Source organism: Temnothorax longispinosus, chromosome 10 (assembly GCF_030848805.1).
Source record: "Temnothorax longispinosus isolate EJ_2023e chromosome 10, Tlon_JGU_v1, whole genome shotgun sequence".
In the NCBI taxonomy this organism is placed as follows: domain Eukaryota; kingdom Metazoa; phylum Arthropoda; class Insecta; order Hymenoptera; family Formicidae; genus Temnothorax; species Temnothorax longispinosus.
Window position 1 is genome coordinate 15,135,411 of NC_092367.1, and position 25,466 is coordinate 15,160,876.

At 43.8% G+C, this 25,466-nt stretch overlaps 1 protein-coding gene across 1 annotated transcript in view; it reads left to right on the top strand.

Moving 5' to 3' along the window:
* Nucleotides 1–25,143, top strand: part of Mid1 (calcium-permeable channel component Mid1) — an 85,810-nt gene extending 60,667 nt beyond the window's left edge. The window contains exon 4 of the mRNA XM_071791913.1: nt 502–25,143. Within this exon, the coding sequence (XP_071648014.1) occupies nt 502–1,301 (800 nt within the window). The 3' untranslated portion in view covers nt 1,302–25,143. The remainder of the gene's footprint in view (nt 1–501) is intronic.
* Nucleotides 25,144–25,466: the final 323 nt, after the last annotated feature.

Below are 25,466 nucleotides of genomic sequence, written 5' to 3' on the forward strand. Positions count from 1 at the left end.
GGGATGATATTTTTCGCAATAAATTCTTTACTGCAAAATGATTTATAAAAGATGCTTATTAACATCAAAAATTAAATCGATTAACAATTTAAGTATATATAGATTTACTGTTTCAACAGAAAATGCATTTTAAGACCGATAAATAATTGAACAGTTTGCTGAGTTGGAAAAAGTATTAAAATATTCACACAAAAATATTATTATTGGGCTATTAGGATCCAGCCTGATCGAAAATGGCACTTCTCTCTACTTAATTCACATTCTTTATTTATAAATATTTACAGTATCTATATTTGCAAATATATAAATTGTGCGGATATTTAAGCGATTATATTCCAAGAAATTTGCAAGAATAGAATCATCTTTTTTTTTAGCAGCTCTTTGGCTAATTAGTCCTATCCAATTCCCGATACCGAAAAAAGCTGCAGAATTTTCCGTTTTATTTATTTGATCGATATAATTCTCGTCTAATAGTCAATGGTTCGATTATTCTGACCGCAGGTCCGGGCTCGCAGGCGGGCCAACCGGAAACGTCCACCGACAGCGGCGACGACCAGGACACCAACACCACGACACCTTCGACCACCACCGTCGGCCAAAAGGACACGGCGTTCTGCGGCAGCGGTCGCATCGGCTCGATATCGAGCGCGTCCTCGCCCGGCCGACCGAGCCCGCCGATTGTCCTTCAACTTTTCTGGCTTTGTTCGATCCTGATCACCCTCCCTGCGAACGCGCTGCAGTACAACGCCGTGTCCTGGAGTCCCTCCGGATTCCTCCGGCTGATCGGTTCCGGTCTGCTCCTTTCGGGCGCGTTCGTCCTGAGGAGAGCCTTCAACGATCTTCGCGTTTCCTTCGGTCCACGCTCGGCCGGCATCTACCGGCTTGCCGTCGTGCGTTGCCTCGGGATGCCCGGACGGGCGGTGATGAAGTGCCGTCGTCGTGGATGGTGGTGGTGGAGGTCCTGGAGGAGGTCCAGCAGCCGGCATTTCCGCTGGAAATTTCTTCGCCGTTTCGGCGTCGCGTCCCGGCGGTCCGTCTTGCGCGTGTCGATTGCTATTCTCGAGCTGTTCCTTAAGTTCGTGGCGAAGTGTCGGTGTCGCGATTGGTGGTGGTTGTGGCGTCGGTGGCGAAAGTGTGGATCGACAGGCGAGCGGTACACGAAGCTTGTCCTGCGGAGGAAACATCCGGCGACTCACGGGGCGGCACGTCGACGACGCGGGAGAAGAAGGGATCTTTCCAGGATTCTCAGGATGGACGTCGAAAAGTCGGCCAAATTGATATCCAGGAAGGACCCGCCATAGGGTGGACACAGCTTCGCTTTCCTGGATACGCAGGATCGTACGGGTTTTCTTCTATCGCGAGGTGTCCGCGAGAGCTTTGTCTCCACGGTGCCGGAGTACTCGAGAAGCGCGCAGACTCGATCGAAGCGAAACTCGATCGAGGACAGATCGACGTAGCGAAACGTCTCGTCGGGCGAAATACGGAGGAAGTATACAAAGGATCGGGGGATGTCCCCGGGATATTGCACGGGTAGAAAGAACACCACAGCACTGCGAGGATAGTGAAGAAGTAGCAGGGTGCGAAAGGATCCAAGGATCACACAAGTGGAGGAGTGCAGGCCGGTCTCGTCGACGACTTCGGTTCCGCAGACTAGAGCAAAAGAGGGAGGAAAGGGAGAACAACAAAGAACAACTTCATCAACCACAAAAACAAGAACAACCGAGAACGAAGGAAACGTAATGTCTAGAGCTATTAATAATGATAATAATACAATAATAATGAATAAAACAAAATAAAATAATAAATAATGAATAATAATATAGTTAACAATAATGATAATGAGAAATAATAATGAAGAATTAAATAATGGAGTAAACGATATAAATATATAAATATATAAATATATAAATATATTATATATATAAAGAGAAACGATTGAAGAGTTACGTTAAAGTAAACGATAGAATGATAACGACACAATTATTATTATATATTAAATTATATATACGTTACACACGATGCGAGTAAGAGTGAAAAAATGAGAGAAAAGAGAGAGAGAGAGAGAGAGAGAGAGAGAGAGAGAGAGAGAGAGAGAGAGAGAGCCTGTCTGTGTGTTGTGTGTGTATATGTATGTATGATAGGGTGATAAAAGGAGGGGCAGAGAATAAAAGAGAATAGCTGCAGAATCTGACAAAAGCAGACGTATAGGCACACAAAAGAACACATACACAATGGGGTATAAGTCGTTAAACTTTAATGAGGCAACATTAAAGAAAGAAAAACCGTAGATAGGTAGTTTCTTCGGCCAGAGAGAGGGTGGTATTTTGAACGCACGGGGAGGGGAGGGGGATTGGTATATTCTTATATAGCCGATGTGGACATGCTGGAGAGAGGAGAGAGAGTGTAGAAAAACGTGTGGCACGGGATGATAAATAAGCACGACGTTATCGCGATATAATATGTGTTCGTTTAGACATTACCGCAAATAATAATCGTAAATATTAAAACATAGACCTGTAACGAGGACTGAGTCGAAGTGGAGAGGGTGTATGCATGTGTGTGTACGTGTATGTACGTGTATGTGTATTTGTGCGAGTGATAGGAGATAGGATTGGGAGGATAAAGAGAGATAAGTAAAGGGAAAGTAGAGAAAAAGAGAAGTGACGGGCCGAGAGAAACGTTGTAGAAACGAGGAAACGTCGGACGGTGAAGGGAGGGATGGTTTTGCCGATCGAGATCGAGAAGAGTAGATGAGGGGGGGGGGTCAAAGAGTAGAGGAGGGAAAATTTTAGAGTCGACTTTTTTTCCGTTCGTCGCGTCGGGGAAGCAAAAAACACGCGAAATTCCCGAGAAAATCTCGGCTTCCGTCCTGCGTTCCGCATTTCGATCCTCGGGTGCATCACCGCGACGCGATACGATGCGACGCGATGCGATGCGATGCGTTCGATTATCGAGATCGACCATGCGGAAGGCGATGTCGGCGCTGGACGGCGTGGTGATTGGTCGCGCGAGATCACATATTGGTGATTCGTTTCACGCGAAGAAGCGCCAGGACTTCGACTTCCTTTTAGGCTCGCCGTGATTTCAAGCGTCATCGATTTCTTTTTTTTCCTTCGGAGTTTGCGACAGATTTATTACATTTCAAATTCGATTCGATCGCGCCTTTTCTCCCTTTATCCGTTACACTCCATTCTTCATTTCGTCCCTTTCGCTCGCGCCTTATCGACTATCTTTTTATTCCTTATTTTGCTCGACGATTTCTTTTTTGGAAGCTCGTGCATTCATTCTTTTGGGATATGTCGAGATGTAGCATCTAGAGATGTAATATCTCGAGATAAGATTCTCCATCTGTCGCGAGAGCAGAGAAATTGCGAGTCGATTTCAGGGGCGGGGACGATAAGAATTAATTGCGCCAGCGAAAATTCTAAACGAACGCGAAGAAAGTCAGGACACAGTCAAAGTTTATCTGATTTAACGGAACGGTAGACCAAAAAATAAAATCCTACGAATGTCTCCATCGAATTGAAGATACGAAGAAGTAGTTTAGGAAACAAAAGTGTACGAAGTTAAAGCTGCTCGAACGGACGAGCGGGAGAAACATCGAAAGGATACGACCGGCAAAAGAACACGGTCGGATGGAGCGCGAGGGTGTAGCAATGTAAGAATGGTAGGATACAGTAACCAAAGGAAAGTCGAGTTTTCGAGGGGACGGCTCGTTCTACTTGTGTAACGAGAGACTCGGGGTAACCCTTCTCCGGAAAGAAGAAGAAGAAGAAAAAAACGGGGGACGGGGAAAAGTATCTAACGGCACGGATACACACATATATACACATGCACATGCAACCACCAGCTTCGACGTAAAATAAAACGTAGAGCAAGGAGAGAGGACGTTCTCGATTACGTAAAATAAAGCGCGGAAACAAGAGAAGGGTGTCGATCATCTAGAATAAGAAGTGCGACAAGAGAGGGGAAGTTCTCGATCGCGCGGTACAGTGCGGTAGGAGAGGACGACGAAGAGGGATGAATAAGACGAGAGGAGGAATGTAAGGAGGAGATCACACGATACGCACAAATTCGCCCACCGCCTAAACAAGTCGTTAATTGTTCGTGTTGTTTCTCGTTGTTGAGCCGTGCGAAGCCACGCAGGGCCGGACAGAGTGACGGAGGAGAAAAAAAAATAGAAAGGATGGACGTATACCCACCAAAGGTAGCCTCCCGAGAAATATATCTGTATATATCTGCCGTTTCATGGAAGAAAAACCGCGGACGTTTCGATTTTGCGGATCGTCTCGTCCTCGATCTTAGGATCGCACACGCCGCACACTCACGTCACACACGTCCGCACACGAATGAAAATAGACTGTACGCGCAATTCGTTCACGTTGATGCGATCGTATTTTGCGCGAGACACGCTTGCGGGAAACGTCTTGCGCGTGTCACACATGTTCCGATCGGAGATATAACAGGTGATTCGACTCGAGGAATAGCCGCACAGCGACGCCGACGGCTCTTTCTGCTTCGATAAGAGGGAGATAATTTCTCAGCTCTCTCCTTTTTCTCTTTTTCTCTCCGCGTAGATTTCTCGTAGCGTTTCCTATCTCGTCCTCGATCGTAAATCCCGTGCAAATAATTGCGAAAACGGTCGATCTCGACCGTTTATCTTAGTTTCACAATTATGTAAAACACCTGCTCGGATTTTCAATTTAATACAAATTTAAAAAGAGATATACACATTATTAATAGTTACATTTATGTCACTTATTATATTCCAGCTTTTTGGATTATTATTCAAAGAGAACAAAGTCAAAGAGCCTGTCATTACGATTATTGTTTAATGTCTCTCAAATTAAGCGATTTTCAAACGTTTTTAACCGGACTCGAGAGAGTTCAAAATAAACGAACGGACACGTTTCACAATTCCGTTAATAATTAATACTGGGTAAATTGCCCGACAGGCAAATACGGCCTAATTACGTCAAAGGGGCGAAGCTCCGAAGAGCATAATTTTGTAATCAACTTCGATCCACGCGAAGAGCTGGGAGAGAACGAAAGATAATAGAAAAGCTGAATCGCGCGCGAATGTTGTGCTTTTGATTAATCGTCGTCGAATCCGATTATAATCTGTTACGTCACGTTTCGGAGAAATGTCTATCGCGAGAGTCCAAAAAATTCATTTGCACGATCTGTATACGCGAATCTTGTTTTAATTCGGCAAATCTACGCTGACAGATAGACGAGTCAATCAAGAGTCAAGAAAGTCAAATCTTTAGTCCTAAACTTGTCAATTCTCCCTCTAATTTACATACACATTAAAATTTTATTTTTTACTTCTTGATATTTTTATATTAAAGTTTCAAAATTTCGTTTTTTGTTTCTTACGTGTATAGAAAATTTATATGCAGAAATTATAATAACATTTCTGTTAAAAATATTATAATTTATATATTTTTGTCTTGACGATTAATCTGACCAAAACCAATGGTCGAATTGTCACATTAGCCAAACGTTGTCGAATATAAAAATAGTCTTTCTCGTTTATTAATTATATTATTGGCGAAACAAATACAATATGATTTTCTGTTATATATTTTTAGTAGAAAATTTAATATTATAAAACAAATAAATATATATATAGCTTGGATATAAAAAAATTATATTTATTATACACGATACAATTCAAATTTTGTTTAAATTTTTTCGAAATTTGTAATCAAATAACTTGTCTTGAATCTTTTTATTATTTCAAGAAAGCCAAGTAACGAATTGCTCGGGAACGCAGCTATGGCACGTTAGTATCCGTATTTTACGGACGCATCATCTATATTCATGTGGACATAAGTGCATCATATATGGGCGCGGAGAAAATGCCGGTCGGAGGAGAAATTGTTTCGGGATGAGTTACGATCGTCCATACCGATCGATCGTTTTGCTATTTACTCAGTTTACTAGCGGGAGAACGCTAAAGTGTTCTCGCTAGAATCTATTCTGAAAAATTATGAACGCGCGTTGTGCGCGAGAAAATGCATGGCAGATGTAATTGGAAGATAAATACGTACCGCACTCAAATAAAATACGAAAAAATGTTGCAACGTTAATTGAAGAACTAATTCAATCCATCGTAATTAGTCTTTTTAGTAATGAGAAAAACTTTTTTTTTTCCCAAAGAGACGTGCGTTATGAAATTAAAAACATAGAACGCTATTTCCATCCGAGGATTAATCGCGATGGAAATTCCGACATTTTACCGCAGAAATTCCTCCGTAGTTAAGAAGCGCATTTCGCCCAATCGATTACAATGTCTGTGCGATAAGAAAACGGGTGGAAAAAGCGAATGGGAGGGTAAATAGCAAACGGCGCGGCGGAAAGGCACAGTCATCACTGCAGGAATACGCAGAGAGAAAGAGAAGGAGAAACGGGAAGGTAGAGAAAGAGAGAGAAAGAGGGTAGGTGAGAAAGGGAAGAAGGTGGACGGTCGTCGTCATCATTGTAATTGCAGGAAATCGTGCAGGAGAATAGGGTGTGCCCGGTTGCTCGTCACGGAGAAAGGTCGAGGGAAAAACGAGAAGGAAAGAGGCGTCCGGCGTGTGTTAATTGTATTGTTAAACATTGTCTAACGTGATTGTTACTAATTTACACTTATAAGATAGAAATATGGAAAATAAAGGGAGATCCGCTCGCATCCTCGTCGTGAAAAAGGAGAAAGAAAATATATAAATAATATAGATGACGCATGAGAGAATATAGGTACTATATATGTATAAACGAAATAGCGAACACAGGAATGAGGAGTCTCGGGGAAAAAAAGATAGATAGAGAGATAAAGAAAGATGGGGGAGTTATCGATCACGGGTGATCGAGAGTTTTCCGTACCCTTGAGAGTTTACCCTACTTTCGATTTTCTTTCGCGCGTGATTACATGTAAATACGTATATATATCCGTGTATACACGCCCGCGTAGGCACACGCATGACGGATACACTCGGCTGTGCGTGTATGTGTGTGTGGTGTGTGTGTAAATTAGAAGGAAGATGTTGTTTGCCGAGGGCCAACGAGCGCGTGCGTGTGTGTACCGAGCAAAGGACGAAAAAAAAAGAGAGAAAAAAATAGATATTACAGCGTGTACATGTGCCGGAATGTAAGAAACGCGACGAACGAGGTAATCGACCAGGAAGTACGCCAGATTCCCCGCGTTTAACTCACTCGCGATTTACAGATGTACCGGAGAGCTCCTGATATCGAAGTCGATAAATTGCATCGCGCAGTTGCCGCGGTGGTGTCCGATTTGTTCTCTGAAATTCTTGGCAAATACGCTACAGTAGTCGAGGGTTAAGTGGACAAGTTTCGAGAGGTCAGGAAGATCGAACGGCTGACAGAGAGCTCGTAGGAGAAATTTACACTACCGAACCCGGACGGGTGGGACTTTTTTCTCCAATCTATCTTTGCCTCCCTCGATCCTCTCTTTGCAGGCGATGGATGTTAGAGAAACACGTCGATCGCACGTCAATTTACCGATATGGGATTCACTCCTCTCCTCTCCTCTCCACCCTTCTTCCACCCGTATTTTCCATCTCGCTCTTCTACCTCGCTCCGCCATCTCGCCTATGTTTTTCTAAATTCCATCGGCAAAGAGAACGTCGATCGCGCGTTGTTTCACACACATACATACACCCCGGCACACGTCCCTTTCTCCGTTTCCGTTCCCTTGTCCCTCGCTCTCTCGATCGACAGGTCCATTTAAGGACATCGAGAGACAGAGGAGAGTAGGTGGACCTGGCGCGGTCCTGCGGTCGTGGCTTGGTGCGGCCGGGAATTCCGGGTCCTGGTCCCGGTCACGGTGACGGTTCTCGTCGCGCTGCAAAACCGCGTTGCAGCAGCCGCTCGTAGCCGTGGCTTAACGGTATTACAGTGGATAACGGTATTATAGATAATTCGACACGGACTGGCCCACCATCGTCGACTACGTTCGCGTTAGGTTTCCTCCCTGTGTTCTCCCTTCCCTTTTGAGCACCCTTGCGCATCGATCGGTCCGCGATTTCTGCCGATAAGTTCCTCTTTCGTCTGCAATTTCACGAGCATCAGTCATTTAAAATAATATGATTCAGATTTTGAATGTTTGAAACCTGAAATTAACGTTTCTAAGTAATTTTTCTTATAATTTGAGAGTATACATATAGAGAGTTTGAAGAAAATTGAGTTGCTTTCTGAATCAAGTGACTAAATTATCCCTCGCCTCTGTTTCGATATTGTTCGTCGTCTTGAGCCACGTCTACGGTACGAGCGTAAATGACGGTGCCGCCTCGACGCGGTCCTTGATTAACGGCAATTAACTAACTGCTGCAGCACCGACGGGAGCACAAACGGAGGAGCCGAAGAGACGACTTGGCAACCGTTGTCGCTCCGAAAGGGATTGGAAAGCAGACGTGAAAAAGCGCGGAACAGCGTGCACAGCTTCTAAAGAGAGAGAGAGAGAGAGAAAGAGAGATATCTCTAGCCAATACCTACCGCATAGTTGTATACGTGTGTATAATATACCGCATGTGTACAGGGTGCCTTATCTCGAGTTCCGACGTCGCGTATATATATCCCCGAAAGTCTTAAACGGGGCTTGAGCGCCGGAGGCGCTCTGAGTGAATATAATTTAAAGTCTACACACGTGTTCTGGCGCTCAGAAACGTTCAAGACGGAAAGAAAAAAAAATGTACCGTAACGCACAAAGGGTATCTATCCGGAAGAAAAAAGGTCCGATAGTGCCCTCGAAACTGAAATCATTCTCCCCCGTCGTCTTTCTTATCTTTAATACGTCTGAAAATGTGCAACTTCGGAACTTGAGGCGCGGCAATCTGTATACTCTCTCTCTTACGGTTATATAATATATTTTACATACACATATATATATAAATGTGTATAATGTACATAGAGCGATGTCGTGTAGGAATACATGAGTCTTAAAAGCCCTCGTAGGCACGCGCGATTTAACAAGAGAGCGAGAGGGCGAAGGGTGAGAGGAGAAAAAGTGTGCATGAAGTAGAATTATGTAAGGAAAGAGTATTAAGGCGGGAAAAAGGGGGCTTGTAGATCGAGGAGGAAGGAGAAGCGAGCTCGCAACCTTCGATCGACGCCGCGATATGCGAGGTCGGGAGAAGATTGTGCATAAGCCGATCGATGCTAATTAGTTTATTAATTATTTACTCGCGCGTCGAGCTTGCGGATGGCGCCAAATTAATCATCAGTCTTCCCCAAAGCGGAAATTTGCGCGAATTTACTTGCTGGCCTGCCTGCGTGTAACACGATTGTTTACTACCATCAACACGTTAAATCGAATCAATCGTGATTTTTTTGTCGGAACAATCTACTTTCCTTTTTACTACTAGATCATTTTAATCCGCACGCAGGAAAGTATTCTTAATGCAGGATTAAGTCGGAATGAAACTCAGGACATCGATATCTACTTTCACGCATTGTAAACTTATCAGAGTTAAAAGTCAATCCGTCAACCAAGTTTTTCTTTAAAAGGAAATTTTTCTGTAAAGAAACACATTTTTGTAAGAGCCATTATAGAGTGCGAAATTCATTCTGTTTAAAGACTTATTAAAAAATTTGTGAAAATATGACGTAAAACACGATTTCATATAATGAGAAACGTGATTATACAAAATGTGACACATGATTTTACATAAAAGTGAAATCCCTCTGATACGCTTATCATGGAGCTTTCACACGCGAGTACAGCGTCCTCTCACAGATATCGATATCCCTTCAGAATGATTTTGGTGCCATCGCGAGTAACGCGTTCGTCGAGCAATTAACGCTTTAACGTTGTGGATTTTCATCTTCGACAGCTCCCGCGAAGATCCTCTTTATTATCTACTTCCTCATCATCGATCACGTCGGTTGACTTCCAGTCGATTTCCTCCCCGTCGGCGCGAGAAAGAACGATCCGCAGATCGTTCGTCTCGCCGAATTTCACCTCTAGGAAATGATAAGCAATGTTTTCGGACCAGTCGATTAAAATATACAAAAAGAAAATGAAGAAAAAAGACAAAAATATATATGCGAGCGAAAGTAGCAGCGTAACGCGAGGAGCCGCGCTTTACCGCAGCGTGTGCGACGAGAGATTTGAGGCTGGGAAAAATCCAGGAAGAAGAAAAAGCGCGACGAGGACGCGGGAGGAGAACGGACGAAAGGAGAGGTGTGAGAAACTCGTTTCGCAGTCTTCTTCGTTATGCGACGCGAGGAACGCGCCGGCTACGTCTGTACAATGCAGATTAAAGTCTCGTCTCGCGCGCGACACGCAGCCGGACGTCCGTGCTCCCCGTAGCTTCGAGGAGGAAACTCGCACGAATTGTAATTCCGCGCGAGTCGCAATTTGGCAGCTCGCGGCGCTGCCACAAAATACAGTCGTTTATTAAATATGTCGCGATGTGCCTCGTGTCCCCCTGAGAAATACGTACTTGATCGCGATACGTGGCCTGGGCCACTATATCCTCGGAATGCTGATCGTCCGCGGTTACGAAAACAAATATGAAATAAAATTTAAAAAAATATGCGACAAGCCGTTTCATTAAGCGACAATATAGATACAAACTGTCGGATACTTATTCCCCTATCGGGACTTCCAAGCGTGTTTCGCAAAATACAAATTGGACGTAGGTTTTTAGCGCGAGTCTAGGTCCATCCGATCGATTTTTACGAAAACGCTAAATGCCACGGTGGTATATATACTATATAGCGACTGTACTCAACAAACCCCTGGTTTCCACGTTGCACTCGAATAATTTGCATTCCGCTTCTCGCGAGAGAAGCGTCGCGAGAGAAACGGAATTAATATCCCCCATTGTTCTCTCGCGAGCTTCTGCCATCGGATACAGCCTAATGCGCGCGATTCGTAACTCGACTGTTGAAATTTTAATCACATCCAGTTGTTACCCGATTGTCCGCTGCCACGATTTTCGCGATAAAAACATCTCGTGTGTGTGTGTGCGCGCGCGTGTACGTCTTCCCATTTACATTGTCTCCGGCGAGCGCCGATTTGGATCTTTACGGCACGGTTTTATGATACGAATGCGAGTCCTTAAGGGAGCACTGTTCGTGGGACAGATAGCTCCCCAACTCATAAATAGAACCACTTTTATGTAAAAAATATCAAGCGCCAGTTTGAATTGTTTGCAGCCGAAAACGTTTTTTGGGAAATAAAATACGTAACGAGGAGTGAAAAAGAGAAAACGCCGCATATATACCTATTCATATTCCACAGGAATTCAGTAAACAATGACAACAACGTTAATACGAACGTAAATATTGTCGCATTACGCCATAAATATTGACGCAAAATATTGTCACATCTTTCGTCCTGGGGCGAGCATTAGCAGCTTATTCTCGATTTTATTACACAGATGTGTGTCTCTCTCTCTCTCTCTCTGTTTCCCTTTATATAAAATCCGCTAAAATCGCGCTATACTTAGACCCTCCCGAGCTGGTACACGTAATAAAAATACAACATCGCGTGGAAAACGGAAAGAAGAAGGTATCCACGAACTTGTTTAAAGCGCTCGGGAGGATTTGCCGTGAGCGCGACGTCGAAGTTTCCTCGGCTCCTATTTTGGAGTTTCTCCCGAAAATTAACACCTTTTTCCCTCGTTCCCCCTCACTCTCTTGTCTTATTCCGGTGATAGCGGGGTAGCGGCAACAATCGTGGAGAACAGTGCCCGCAATTCGCGTACGACGCTCCTAAAAAAAATTTAGGAATTCTGTGGTACGCTTCATTATTTCCCTCTTCCCAATTCTCAAGTTTTTTTTTATTTTATCTTTCATTCTCTTTTGACACATGCAATTAATGTATTCTTTATTTATGTAACACGTTAAACTTCCTCGTAATATTTCTTATTAATTTTATTTTGCTTCTGTTTGCTTTTTAGTTTTTCCCTCAAGTATAAAGGATAGTTTTTTCTCTCTTTCTCTTTTAAAATCTTTTTTGCATTGTTATTTATTACTCTTATTATTACTTTCTTTTTGCTTTTGTATATTCCAAGTTGAAAAAAAAATTTCAGGGCAGAAAATAAATAACGCTATTTTGCTTTCGCGATTTAAAACGCTCACAGATTTTCACTCTCTCCGGGGTGGACCACCCTCCAGGCCCGGTGTGAAGAATCTATCTCGAATACGATACTCCGATGCGTATCGAGTGATCAGTAAATGATTATAGTTTTTGCGTGCGCAAGACCGTTTGCAGTTCTAAAAAGCGTGGCTCTCATTAAGACATCATTACGCGTATCGCGGCAATTTCCCGATAAATAATTGCCTTGACATTTTATTGCCCAAGTCGTAAAACGGGGCGCCGTGGCCGGCGACGTGAAATATATCAGCGGGCGAGAGAATACACGGACATTCATATATATATACGAAGTATTTGTTAATAGGCGCGTCCTCATAAACGGGCAATATTTCCGACTCGATTTTCTCCTGATTAAAATGTCGGGATGTCTCGTATTACTGCGCTTTAAATCATACCGATTGCGTAAAAACAACACGCTTACGTTATTTTCGCTCAGAAGAATTTGTTTCTCATTTCGCGTATAACTCGAGAGTCGTCCATTTCGCATTCGCGTCCGTTTTAAAATTTCAACAATTGCCGAAAAACAATTGCGCGACCTGTTATTACTTTTCAAATGCACTCGGAAGCTAATACGAAATTTATTGAATCCTTGAAAAATGACATTGTCACATTTTTATCATCGAGTGTCGTAAAATCGCTGCGCTTTCGTAAATAGAGTCCGATCCCTGCTCTTCCTCTGCACGAACATAAAATTCCTCTGGTCGCGGGACGATCGCGCTTTTCGTTCCGAGTGAATTCAAACGGCGCGACACTAAAACCGCAGATTTGATCGACCGACGGCGTGGAACTTTAATGAATTGTCGGATCGATGGACCGAAATAGCGTGCAGTCGTGTGGAAGAAGTGTAAGAGGAAGTGTACAAATAAAGGCAAACGCGGTTAATAAAGGAATTGTAGCGGAATGATAGCAAATATAAAGGACGAATATAATGACGCGCAGGAAAAAAAAGTAGAAATGATTAGTCAATAATTAATTATATTGTTGAATAATACGGCCGCGACATTAGTTAACGCTAACGGTGAGCGACACACGGCGAATAAAAACGTGGCCGCGTCGTCGACAGAAATTACGTATGAGCGCGGTAATGGAGAATAATGGAAAAAGTGCGCGACGATCCTCGCTTTGGGGGACCCCGGGGGGGGGGAGGGGGCGCGAGGAAAGCGGTGACGGAGGCGCGAAGGAACGAAGGGAAGATACATCTTCCGGCGCCGAGGGTTAAACGCCCCTGATATCTGCCGGCGACCGATCCTTCGCCTCCCCGTCTCCTCTCCCCGCCGTCAAATCCACCATTTTTTCGCTATCACAACCCCCCTCCCTTGACAGGCTCGCGAGCCCCGAAAAACACCCCCCGACACCCGGTCGAGTCGCCGAGTTTCGAATTACCTACCCTGTGTGCGGCAGTCTACCTTCCTCGCCCGCACGCTCATTCGCGGGGGCGGATGGGTGTGTGCTTTACGGCGCGTCACGTGCGAAGCGAATGAGCGAGCGAGTGAGCGAACGAGTCCAACACTCTCGACGCGAATCATTCACCGGGAGTTAAAATAATAACGGCAATAAATCCCGGCCGGAAGGGAAGGATGGTCACGGTAGGGAAAGACGCGCCGCGAGCAGAGCGACGAGTGAGCGAAAAGGGGTGCAAGGTAGTCGAGAGACGAGGCGAAGGAGAAGGCAGCGGCGGCTTAAGGGTAGCGAGAGAGCGCGGAGAGCGGCGGTGGAGCAGCGGTGAGGAGCGGGCTCGGCGAGGGTGAAAGAGTGGTGGAAGGTGGATCTCTCTCGGAGGAACCAGGGGACCGGTCGGGTTTCGGTCGTGGCGGGCTCTCTCCCTCTCCCTTTCTCTCTCTTTTCTCTCTCTCTCTCTCTCTCTCTCTCTCTCTCTCTCTCTCTCTCTCTCGCGCTCTCTTGTGGGAGGAATGGCGGGAAGGTGGACAGAGGAGGCGAGAGCGAGAGAGAAAGAGAGAGAACTAGAGTACGTATTGATCTCACACACATACATATACACACCCACACACACACACACATACACACACACACACACACACACACACAAATCACCCGACACACAGCGTCCGCATAAAACAGGCCATCGTCGCCGACGTCGTCCTCGACGACGCCGACATCCACGTCTTTGCGTCCTGCATTTTTGGAGGTCCCTACGAGGCTGATTTCTAACGAGACGGTAAAGAGGGGAGATGCTGCTGCACGAGCGCGAGAGAGAAAGGGAGATCGGGAGAAAGGGGTGAAATAGAAGGAGAAGGAAGAGGAGGTAGTTTTCACTTCTGAATTGGTCAGCCTCTTGCTCGAATCAATAGATTTGATTTGATTTAACTCTTAACTGCTGACGCGAATGATTCTGCGAGATCCTGCAAGCTCCTTTACCTCCCTTTTTTGCTCGTCCTTTTTCTAATAAACTTTTTTATTGATATATTGCGAGAGAGAAAAAGAGGGAGAGGGAGAGAGAGAGAGAAGAAAAGAACTCGGACTTTTCTGTTAGTTAAGTCTAAGAGCACTCATGGAGATCCTTGTAACACTCACGACGATTTCTTTCCGGATTCTTTTGATAGTGTTGTAGTTGCAAGATTGTAATAAACTCGCGTTGCCAGTTAAGAGTCGAATCTAAAGTCTATATCCGAAACTTGAATCTGAAGTAATCATGCGAGAGTATAGAATAATTATATGAAATTATTAAATTCTTATCTACAGAATAATTTCGATTGATATAACTATATTTTGACACGGATGACATCGTTAAATTATTTGACAGACAAGCGCTAACTAATAAGATTTATCTGGTTTACACCTCAAACTACTAATTACTAATCAGATGTTTTTCCAACGTCAATTTAGATGATTTCGGTTAAAACTAATTCCGCTTGTCGCGTCACTCGTTTTCTTCAGTTAATGATATCGTCTTTGCTTCCGCAAACTTCGTTATTCGCGATATTACCGCGGCCGACCCAGTTGCGAGGGAGAAGACGAGCAGAAAGAGACTGGGGAACGAGGGTGGGTCGGGGAGGAAGGGTCGCAGCAGCGGTCATCTCGCGGAATTTCGACGGAAACCGCGAAATTGCTTTGACGCGCGAAGAAGTAGAAGAAGATGTTCCGGTGCCTCAAAGGTTTCCGTAATTTCAGATTAAACGTTCGTGTCCCGCTTTTCACCGGCCTTCCCCTTCGCAACGGATATGTGTGCGGGAACGCGGAGAGACGAGAACGAGACCGGGAGAATAGGGTTAGAGGGAAGGGGGGGTAATACTGGGGAGCCGCGAATATGCCCGAGAGTGAGTCGAGCGACCTAAAATTCAATTTCACGCACCGCGGCTTTTCGTGGCTGCCGTCGTCGGAGATGTGAGCCGCCCAGCCAACTCTTGTGCTTTTTCCCAAAATCTCCTCGGATGTGTGTTCCGAAGGTCCCGCGCGCGAATGCCCGAGCCGACAGGTTCCTACGAATCACCGACAAGTATACGGCGACATTAACGTTGATCGAACGAAATCCCCCACATTAAGCGATAATACGTAATTTTTTTTATAATAAACATTTTAATAATTTTCGCTATATGCAGTTATAAAACACGAAATGAACAAATTTGTGGTTTCCAATTTATTTATAATTCTATTTACAACAATATTTTATATTCTACGAGCTTATATATATATATATATATATATATATATATATATAAATAACAGATTTGCGTTGGGATGAAATATTTATATTAAGAACTTCAATTTCGATTCTGAGAGCAATTTCATGTCGGAGAGAAGTTTCGCGGCGCAAGTTTCCGTGTATCGAGGATAGCGGTAATGCAAATTCAACGAAGCTTCGCTGTCATCTTCAAGTGGTCCATAGTCCGATTAATAATAACTCCTTGTCAGACCCGGGGCTCGGGAAAAATTATGACGGCGCGTTATTATTACCCCCTTTGTCGAAGCTTGGTATCTTCGAGCGATATTATAGCAAGTTCAAGAAATATAAAATTGTATATCCTTCCGTTGCTACACAATACAATTATATATTTATATGCTTATCATTTACTTATAAATTCATATTTGAGAAAAAAAAATAAGCAATGAATATCGGAAGCTGATATTATTTTGACTTAAAATTCTTATTCGTGTTCAACTCTTACGCATATATTCATATCGTTCTAAACAAACTAAGCTATCGAAAGTTGTCGCATGTAATTGCGACTCTTCACTTAAAATATAAGATACTCGCTCCGAAGATCAGCGAAATGTATACGCGTCTCCCGGTAGAAAACAGCTTTAACGTTAACTCCGCTAGCTCCGAGGTACAGAACTCGCGTTTTCGCACGAGCTCGGATGACGAGCAAATTTCTCGTTTCGACGAGGCCGGAAACGATGAGAGGATGGGCGCACTCGGTAAATACTCGTTTGCGGAGTAATAGCAGCGCTGTCCGCGGATTTCATAATACTCCTCGTTATTGCGAGAGGTGTGGTGCGCGCGGACCGTGTAACTCCAGCCTTATTATCGCTATTAGGTGTCATCATAATATCGTACTCGCGATACAGTCGAGAGCGCGGTATTCTCGCCGTGTCCCGACGTTGTAATTACGTTAATCAGAATATAAGACGAGAGATAAAAACTTTTACTACGATGGTCGCGATACATGCATTATTTAAGCGTAAAAACGATTTAATATAGAAAAAGCCACGTTTAAGAAGAAGACTATGTCTAATTCTGATGTTATTTATCACGCCAATTATAATGGGGCAGACAGTATCCATGAACGTAAATGACAAGACAGACGAATGTTATACTGTAATAATTTCAAGACACTTGGAAATTTACATTCGTGGCTGATTGATCGATCTGTCGAGAGGAATACCCATTAATTTACGTTTAATAAGTCTCCTGTCAAACTTATTACATCATTGTCAAAACCTTTAATCTGACACGCGGTTTTTACACTCAGCTTCTTATCGCTTCTCGCTCGTGATCTACTTCATTAATCACACGGATCTCCGTTTATCCTGATTTTATCAATCAGACAAAGATTACGTTCAGCTGGATTAACAATTATAAAACGAACATTGATCTTTCGGTTCGGCGACTAATTCGCTTCGTTGTTCCATCTCTCCGTGTCGTGAACCCATAAAATCGACTCGCAATTATCAATGTAACCTCAACACGTCGATAGTCATGGAGAAAGTGAAAATAATTCGATTTGAATAACCAATCAATTTTTGCGGTAGAAAACAAAGTGAAAAGAACTTCGATACTTTCTTTACGAATCGTCGATTCTCCGAATAGAAGCGTGTCGTGTTCGATTTACGAATATATAGCGCAAAAGAATCGCGTTCGCGCGCGAATCAAATCTCAAGGATCTACCGGAAGCTGATCGTCGATTTCTCGTTCGGAGTACGCATGCACGTGTCTGCGAATGTAAAAGGATGAATGTGGAAAGAATGAGTGAATAAGTGAGAAAGAGAGAGAGAGAGAGAGAGAGAGAGAGAGAAAAGAAAAAAGAGCCACTGCCTTAGCGACAGCCAGGATTCATACTAGCAACAAGGCCTTAGAAAGTAACAAACGAGAAACATAATTAGAGTTAAGTAAGTCTGTTGTTGTTAACAAAAAAAACCAAAGAAGAAGATGACGGGGAGAAGGAGGAAGAAGAGTAGCGGGAAGAAAAAGAAGGAACGATGCACTCTTACAATTAGTGGAAGGAAGCAAGGCGGACAAAGATGTTGACGCGTTGTAAAATTAATTAGCCGTTGTATCTAAGCGCGTAACACATAAATATATATATAATGTGTATTATATATATATATATATATATATTATACCTTAACCCCTCGTGTTGTGTGCCCATTACTTAAGTAGGCCTCTTAAAGCGTAGTTTAACGTAGTGTATATATATTACATATGCTTGTCGCAAAACCGGGTATGACAGTGAATTGGCGAGCGGGAGAGAAAGAGAATGTGCGAAAGGGAGAAAGCGAGGTAGGGGAAGAAGGACGGAGTGTGCGGACAGGAGAAAAGCAAGACGAAATTTTCGGCAAAAATCGTGGATATAGATTCAAAGAGCACAGAAGCGTTCGGAGAAACGACGACGCGTTTAATCTTCCATAAATATATTTATACTTTCTCTTTTTAATCTCGTCATTAACATACAATCATTAATGCATAAAGTATTAATTTAAGAGTCTGCTGGTATTTTTACGTATAGTCGTAATCTTAATTTGGGAATTTATTTGTTAGATCGTTAGTGCGATCGCAGGCAAGATGATCGGAGCCGTAAAAATCTCTGCTCCGGAATGTAATATGGGTGCCGTTTGCGTTTGTATCAAGTATCAACGGAACCGCGCCGAGTACGATTTTGCGTTTGTACTGCAAATTTGCAAATGCCTGTATTGTATGCATAGTCAGTAGCGCAGCTGCTGGTTGTATTACTGCAACGAGAATGGAGTATATTCGATTACAAAACACGGTTGAGGTCTCATTTAATAGAGCACGCGCGCGCGCAGCGGAACTCCACCGCTCCAACTCCACGGAAATTCACTTCGACACTCCGACCGAGGGTGGTCGGCCCTTAAAACAGGGGTTGAATTCAACGCCCCCGCACACTTCGTCGCGACGCAACGACGCAGCGTCGTTGAGGACTGATGGCAACTTTACAGAAAATTATGCAGCGTGCGATTACGATTTTCCATCTTGACGCAGTACACTTCATCGTTCATTTAACTTTAATTAGAAGGCGCGACTCATTATGCTCCCTTTATGTTTCACATTCAAAATTAATCGTCAAAATTAATCATTTGCGAATTACAATGAATTGCATAGTGCGTTTTGCTGGTTTTGAATTTAACTATATTAATCTTTTAATCGCGCCAATGAAAATTAATGTCTTTATTTTCTTTGATGTGAAACGGCTCGTCGCAAATAATCTCGCAGGGTAACGCGCGATCGAAATTTCAATGGTTTCGCAGGAAACGTTTGCAACTCTCGACACCTGCACTCAATCGTATAGCCGTATAAAATTACTAATTCATACATTTCCGCCTTTAATACTCGAGAGACGCCAATTTTGCGATTAACGCAAAAGAAATCATCAGGGATCTCGTTAAGTGGTCGTCGCAATCGCGAGGCTGTTTATATTCCCTGCCGACGCTGATCGCTAATTAATCGAGTTACTTATTTGCTCGCGACAGATACGCGTAATGCGGGTGCGTGCGATGCACGCGTGATGTAAGTATCTTAAAGCAGAGGGCGCGATTCCGTCTCGATAAAACTCATCGACGAGAGCGATTGCGTCGGTACCGTGTCGCTTTTCACTTGCCGGGACTTAACGGTAAAAAGAATCGAATTATGCAAATAATCACGGAATCGGAAAGAGAAAAAGTTGCAACTTTTAGGGTAGAAACGAGTTTCGCGGCGCAAGGGAAATGGCATAGAATAATTTGCCTCGGGAGGAAAAAAAACGTAACGTGAGAGAATTTCCGAGGTGAGGCAAGTTTAAATTTTGAATTGAGATATTAAATTGTGGACATTACACGATTCACACGTTCGAAAAACTTTCAGGCTATTATAAAATACATATTCATATTGAGTCTCGTTCTAAAAGGATATATTTCATTAATTACGAAATATAGAAAAACGCACAATTATCAAAATTACAAATTAAACAAATCGAGAATAATTCGCCTTGAAATCCGGCACTTTAGAAACATCGGAACTCGTTACTTGGTATACGACGGAAGATGATTTCTGAGCGAGCACAATTGACGGTCGATCCGTCGACGACACCGCGCGCTCCGGTGAGTTCGTTCTCGAGTGAAAGACGGCGACGATGCAATTCTCTCCTCGTACGCGGAGAGATCGTACCTGTTTAATTTATCCGATGAGCCGTGTTAAAGCACGAGTAATAATGCAATGAACGGGCCGCAGAAGTGCGATTTGCCCGCGGAAGTGAAGACGTTGGATGTTCCGAGATTGTCTGAATGAATAGCGACGTCGGCGGGGAAGTTACGCTCTCTCACAGTTGTATTAAAGCACTCCGCGCGCGCCCCGACCCATCGTGTTCCCTCCTCGTTTCTCTTCCTATATTCGCTCTATGGATTAATCCACCCGCCTCGAAGCGGGCTCGGGACTTGCTACGGTTTGCGAAATCGATAATATCGGCCACGCTGCGTTTTCGCGGTTCGACATCGCGGTGCGCCTCGATACGCTTACGTTATTCGATACGCGGCGCAATAGGACTAGATTTATTATATATGTAACCAAAGTAATCGCGAGTGTAATTCGAGAAAATGGCAAGGTTTGGTTAATTTACAGGCGATTTGTAAATTAATTTGTATCCGAATACAAGATAGAGCTTCTCCAGACGAAGGAGAGAAGAGCCGCCTTTCGTTAATCGAATTGCGTATCGGTTGTCGATTTAACAGTCTACTTTTGTCTAGGATCTATTCTCCCCTTTATTTTCCTCATTTACTCGAGTCTTCTCTCGCTTCTTTTTCGAGCGGGAAATACTGAGAGATCAAAAAGCTCTTTGTAAAGCGACGAGAATTACTATCGCTTCAAGGAAAGTACACGCGTTTAAGAAGGCTGTGGACACCATTAGAACATGCTACGGGGATGCGAATGGCACGATGGGAAGAGGATTGAAACAACGTCCGGAAGTACCCCTTTTTTCTTTATTCGTCTTCCTCGCGGCAGATTTACCATTCCATTTCCGCCATTGCTTCCTCGTCCCGAGAACTTTGGACCGTTGTTTCCTTTGATCTCGTCTTAAACTTTGATCGACAACAGAGAAGATTGATTTACAACAGAATAATCGTATTGTAAATTATTTCGCTAAACAATTGGAAGAAAGTAACAGTTTTTTTTTATATTTCTATCATTCCCGATAATTCGCTTCTCTATTACTCTACTCTTAAAATATCTCTGAATAATTTGTTGAAAATATTTTCCTCGTTTTAATAAGATAACTTTCTACAAGTTTGTTTAATTAATTTTTACTCTACTCTCTAGTGCGTTACCAGTTCTTTCGGATATTAAAATTAATTGTTTCTCTAACAATATCCGAAAGTGGAAAGTAATCCTTTGGAGCTTGATAGAAGATTGTTAATAGGTTGCTAAAGATAGTATAATCACGCGTTACCGGGAGCAGAGTTTGGAGAAATTTGAATCGATCGAAATGAGAGGATATTTGTGGTCGTGGAGATGACGCGATGGAGGGTAGGAAAATTCCGAGATTCGATCGGCCGTCCTTCTAGGCGTCCCTCCCCTCGATTAGTTTCACTTGTCAAGGAGGAAACTTGGGCACGACTTTGATCCGCCCAAGAAGTTGGCGCGGGAAAAAGCGGGGGAAGCTATCTAACGTTTATTCATTAATATTAAATTTAATTATCACCCTTAATTTGCCAAAAGTTGGGCATTCATCTCGTGGAATTAGGATAACTGAAAGTCGGTGATACACCGCAAAAATCCTCGAATAATTTCGAAAACGAGAGAGGATCGCGCTCCCTTTTTCATATTTTCTCAATAGTCTTCTATTATCCCGCCTACGATTTTGCGATCGCTTTTCAACGCAGTCCCCGTTACACAATTGGGTTGAAAGGGAGAGAGGAGAAGTGGAAATTCGATGGGACGCTCTCGAATTGAACGACATCAGACGACAGGAAAATGAAAACTCCCAAACGAGTTCCCGGGATGTGCGCGCGGTTCGACTTTTTTTCTCCCTCGTTCGCCCGTTAATTCGCCCAGATTATCGAAAGAGCGAATCCTAAGAAGATTACATTACACACGCGAATTAGAAAACGGAGTTAAATTGCGCCGCTTTCCACACGCATATATCTCGTGTAAATACGGCCGTCGGAAGATCGGACTTTGAGGAAAGACCGAAAGAACATCTTTGACCGGGTTGCATTGAGATAATATTGACGGAGATAAAAGGCACTTCGCACTCCGTTTGGCAAGATCAAGCCCGGCGACCCTTTGAAAAGCTAAAACACCGTTGACACTCTTTTTCGACGTCGACGACGCGGGTATAATACACGCGGGATTAACTCGGGACGCTCGTTCTTTCTTTAAACGAGAAATTTAAACGACGGCCGAGACTTTGCGAGCACATTTCGAGAACGGGAGTTTTAACTACCGCGAATTAAGAACAGATGAGAGATTAAAGATTCTAATTGGATAATATATTGGCAGCACATCCACTTTTTGCCGTCCTCCTTCGCGAGAGTAGAATATTCTGATTTACGCTCGTTATATACACATCGGCGCGGGCGCTCGGGCTCTCCGGTGTATAACACGACGATTTTCCGCAAAGAGCGATAAGGCCGTCGTGCGGAAACGGGCCGTCGTGACACTTCGCCACGGCCATTGAATCTCGCCGGAAGTCACGTCGACGGCGGGTAAATGAGGCGTATACACGGCGCCATAGAGCTCGGACGACCGGTGTGTGCCTCCTTGGCCTATAACGAGCCAATTCGCGTGGCTATACTCGTCGTGTATTCGCCTCGTGCGGCGCGGCACGACATTATCGCTGCGGTTTCACGAACGGGAAATTTTCTCCGGAGAATTCTCCGTGAACGGCTAGCCGGAACAGCGATACCGGGCAATATCGGCCACTCTGAAACCCGAGTCTCCGTAACCTGATTTGTTGGCACCGGGCTAGCTACCGATATCTTGGCTGAATGATGCTCGATCAACGGAGAAGCTGATCGCTCGAGAAATATCTGAAATGATTAATGACGCCCGTGCTGTCGCGAAACGATAATATTGGCGAAGAAAGGCGCTGACGTTTATTTTTCGAGTAACGCGAGTCGAGTAGCGAAGAGCGTAGCGAGACGAAATTTCGAGAGAGGCTAAGATTCTCGAGGTTTGCATTAATTTTTGAATAAACGACTAATTTATCAATATTACCGCTCATCAAGTCGCGGTAGATTTCGGTGGATTTTTTTTTATTGGATAAATACGATTGATTTATTAACAATCTCGATGTGCTTGCGGATTGGATAATTGATTAATTGTCGCTTGGAGCACTTGACAGTTGCAAATGTTGACTCGGAAAATCGATGAGCGCTTATCCTGCGCGAAATATCTCGTTGTTGCGGAATATATTCCGATTTTGCAAATGTTTCGATCGAGGTGTCGAATATTAAAACCGCAGTCTCCTTTATGTGCGCTGAAAAAATAACGCGATTGGCAAAGCTAACGAAACGCGTGACCAGCGAAACGAACACCCGTTCAATCGTTTCTGTATTAAATGGCGATTTCACCGTTCGAAATTATTTTCGAAAGACTTTTCCTAGAAGGATATCTTCCTAGAAAAATTATCTCTTTCGTATTGACTGCATTTAATACCGAAATGATGGATATAATTTGAGTCAACTTTTCCACCCTCTCTTCCGTGGATTCACATTTAGATTCGAGTTTACAGAACGCTTCGTGGCTCTCTGGGTCTTGCAAAAATCTGCTAGGATTTTCCGCGGAGAATCCTGAGCGAGGAGAGGCGAGAAACGAGTTGGACCTCTCTCGCGTTCTGCGCCCTTCTTCTCCTTCCCCGATCTAATATCGCGGACCGCTATATCCGCGAATCGATCGCTCGCGATCGTACTCTTAACGAATCTCTCACGACGAGTGTCCACGACAGTGCCGGCGACACGGCGCGGGGAGAAGGCAAAATACTGTCGATAGTTTCAATGCGTAGTGCGAGATTGGCGCGAGAGCATCTCTAATCGTGAATTGAGGACGAAGAATTTGTAGTGAATCGTCGTCGTCGTCCTTTTTAACGTGCGTCCTGATCGCGTAAGGGCCGTAAGCCGTAAGGATATTGTTAGCCGAGCCGGCGATCGTCGACGATCGGGGCACCACTTCCGCGCGAGACGTATGTGTGCGTGTAGAGAAAGAGGAGGATTTTTCTCTCTTCGGCCCTCGTCCGGATTCGCGCGACGCTTCTCGGAAACCGTTTGGCTTGAACTAAAGACGAAAATTCTGGGAATTCACTCTGAACGACGTTAATTGGCGCACGCAATCCGAGAGAGAGAGAGAGAGAGAGAGAGAAATAAGTAGCGCGGTAGTTGGCGATAAAACTATGGAAATTAATAATCGATTAGAACTGATATAGTTGTTATCACTAATTACTAGTCTCGGGCGAGAGAGAACGAGTATATAAAGGGTTGTACAGAACCGCAAGCGACGGGCGCGCCGGTCCAAACGAGGGTTTCGTCCTAAATGTGCATTCTAAATGGGATGCTGGATCCGTCGCAATCGGTCCGCACCCTCGCCGCGATATAACGTTGTGCGGTGAACAAATCGATTTGTTCCGGTGCCCGATCGTCGACGCCCCCGAGCTCTGCGCGTAGTTTGTTGTAATAACGAGGAATTAATTAGAGAAGTGCAGATGTGCGTACGTTTATCTAATACCATATTTAAAAAAGAGAGAGAGAGAGATGAAGAAAACGAGAGGGGAGGTATCCCATGCCTATCACTTGCGAATTGAATTCCGATACCCGATCCGCATCGATCCTGCAGTTCCACAAATTCTGTGAATCCTCGGGTTCGGGAAATAGCATTGAACTCTCGGATCTTCGGATTCTTGAATCCCGAGAATCGTTGATCCTTGCGTTCTCGAGTCGCGTTTCTGAATATTTGGATACTTGAGTCTTTGGATCCTTAAATCCTTGGATTCTGAAATCTCGAAGTACGATAGAAATTAATTATCGTATTGAGATCCGATTTTAGGATCTCTTCCCCGAGGTTCTTAAAAAAATACATACATATATATGCCTAAATCCTGAAAATTTTGGACCCGTGAGATCCTTGGATCTTCGTATTACGATATTTCAAAGTCCAAGGATCTGAATAGATCGTTAACGGACGATGGATATATGGATGCTTTCGATACGTTTCTTAACCTCGGATTCCCAGGTCCCGCGACCTCAATCCCTCGCACAGAAGTTATTTGCGCACACGTCGTAATCGACGTCCGAGAATTACGAATTTCCGAGGCGAGACAAATATTATTCTTTTCCTCGATAGGAGAGAGAGAGAGAGAGAGAGAGAGAGAGAGAGAAAAAAAGAAGGGGCAGGAGTCCGAAATTCGTGGTATATTGTACGCGCTGGTATTTTTTCGGTGTTCCGCGGCGATAGAGTGTAAAATTAGCGACAAGTAATAAACGTAAAAAAAGAAAAAAGATGGAGACCGCAGCCGGCATCGGTATACATAGAGATATTTACATAAGCAAAAAAAAAAAAATAACGGCGTTGTAATGTGTATAGATAAAAATAATTTTGGGTGCGAAACGCCGTGACAATGATGTTACTATGACGAATAAATAACACGATTAATTATTATTAACGGTTATAATTAAATATTGTCCCGATTATTAG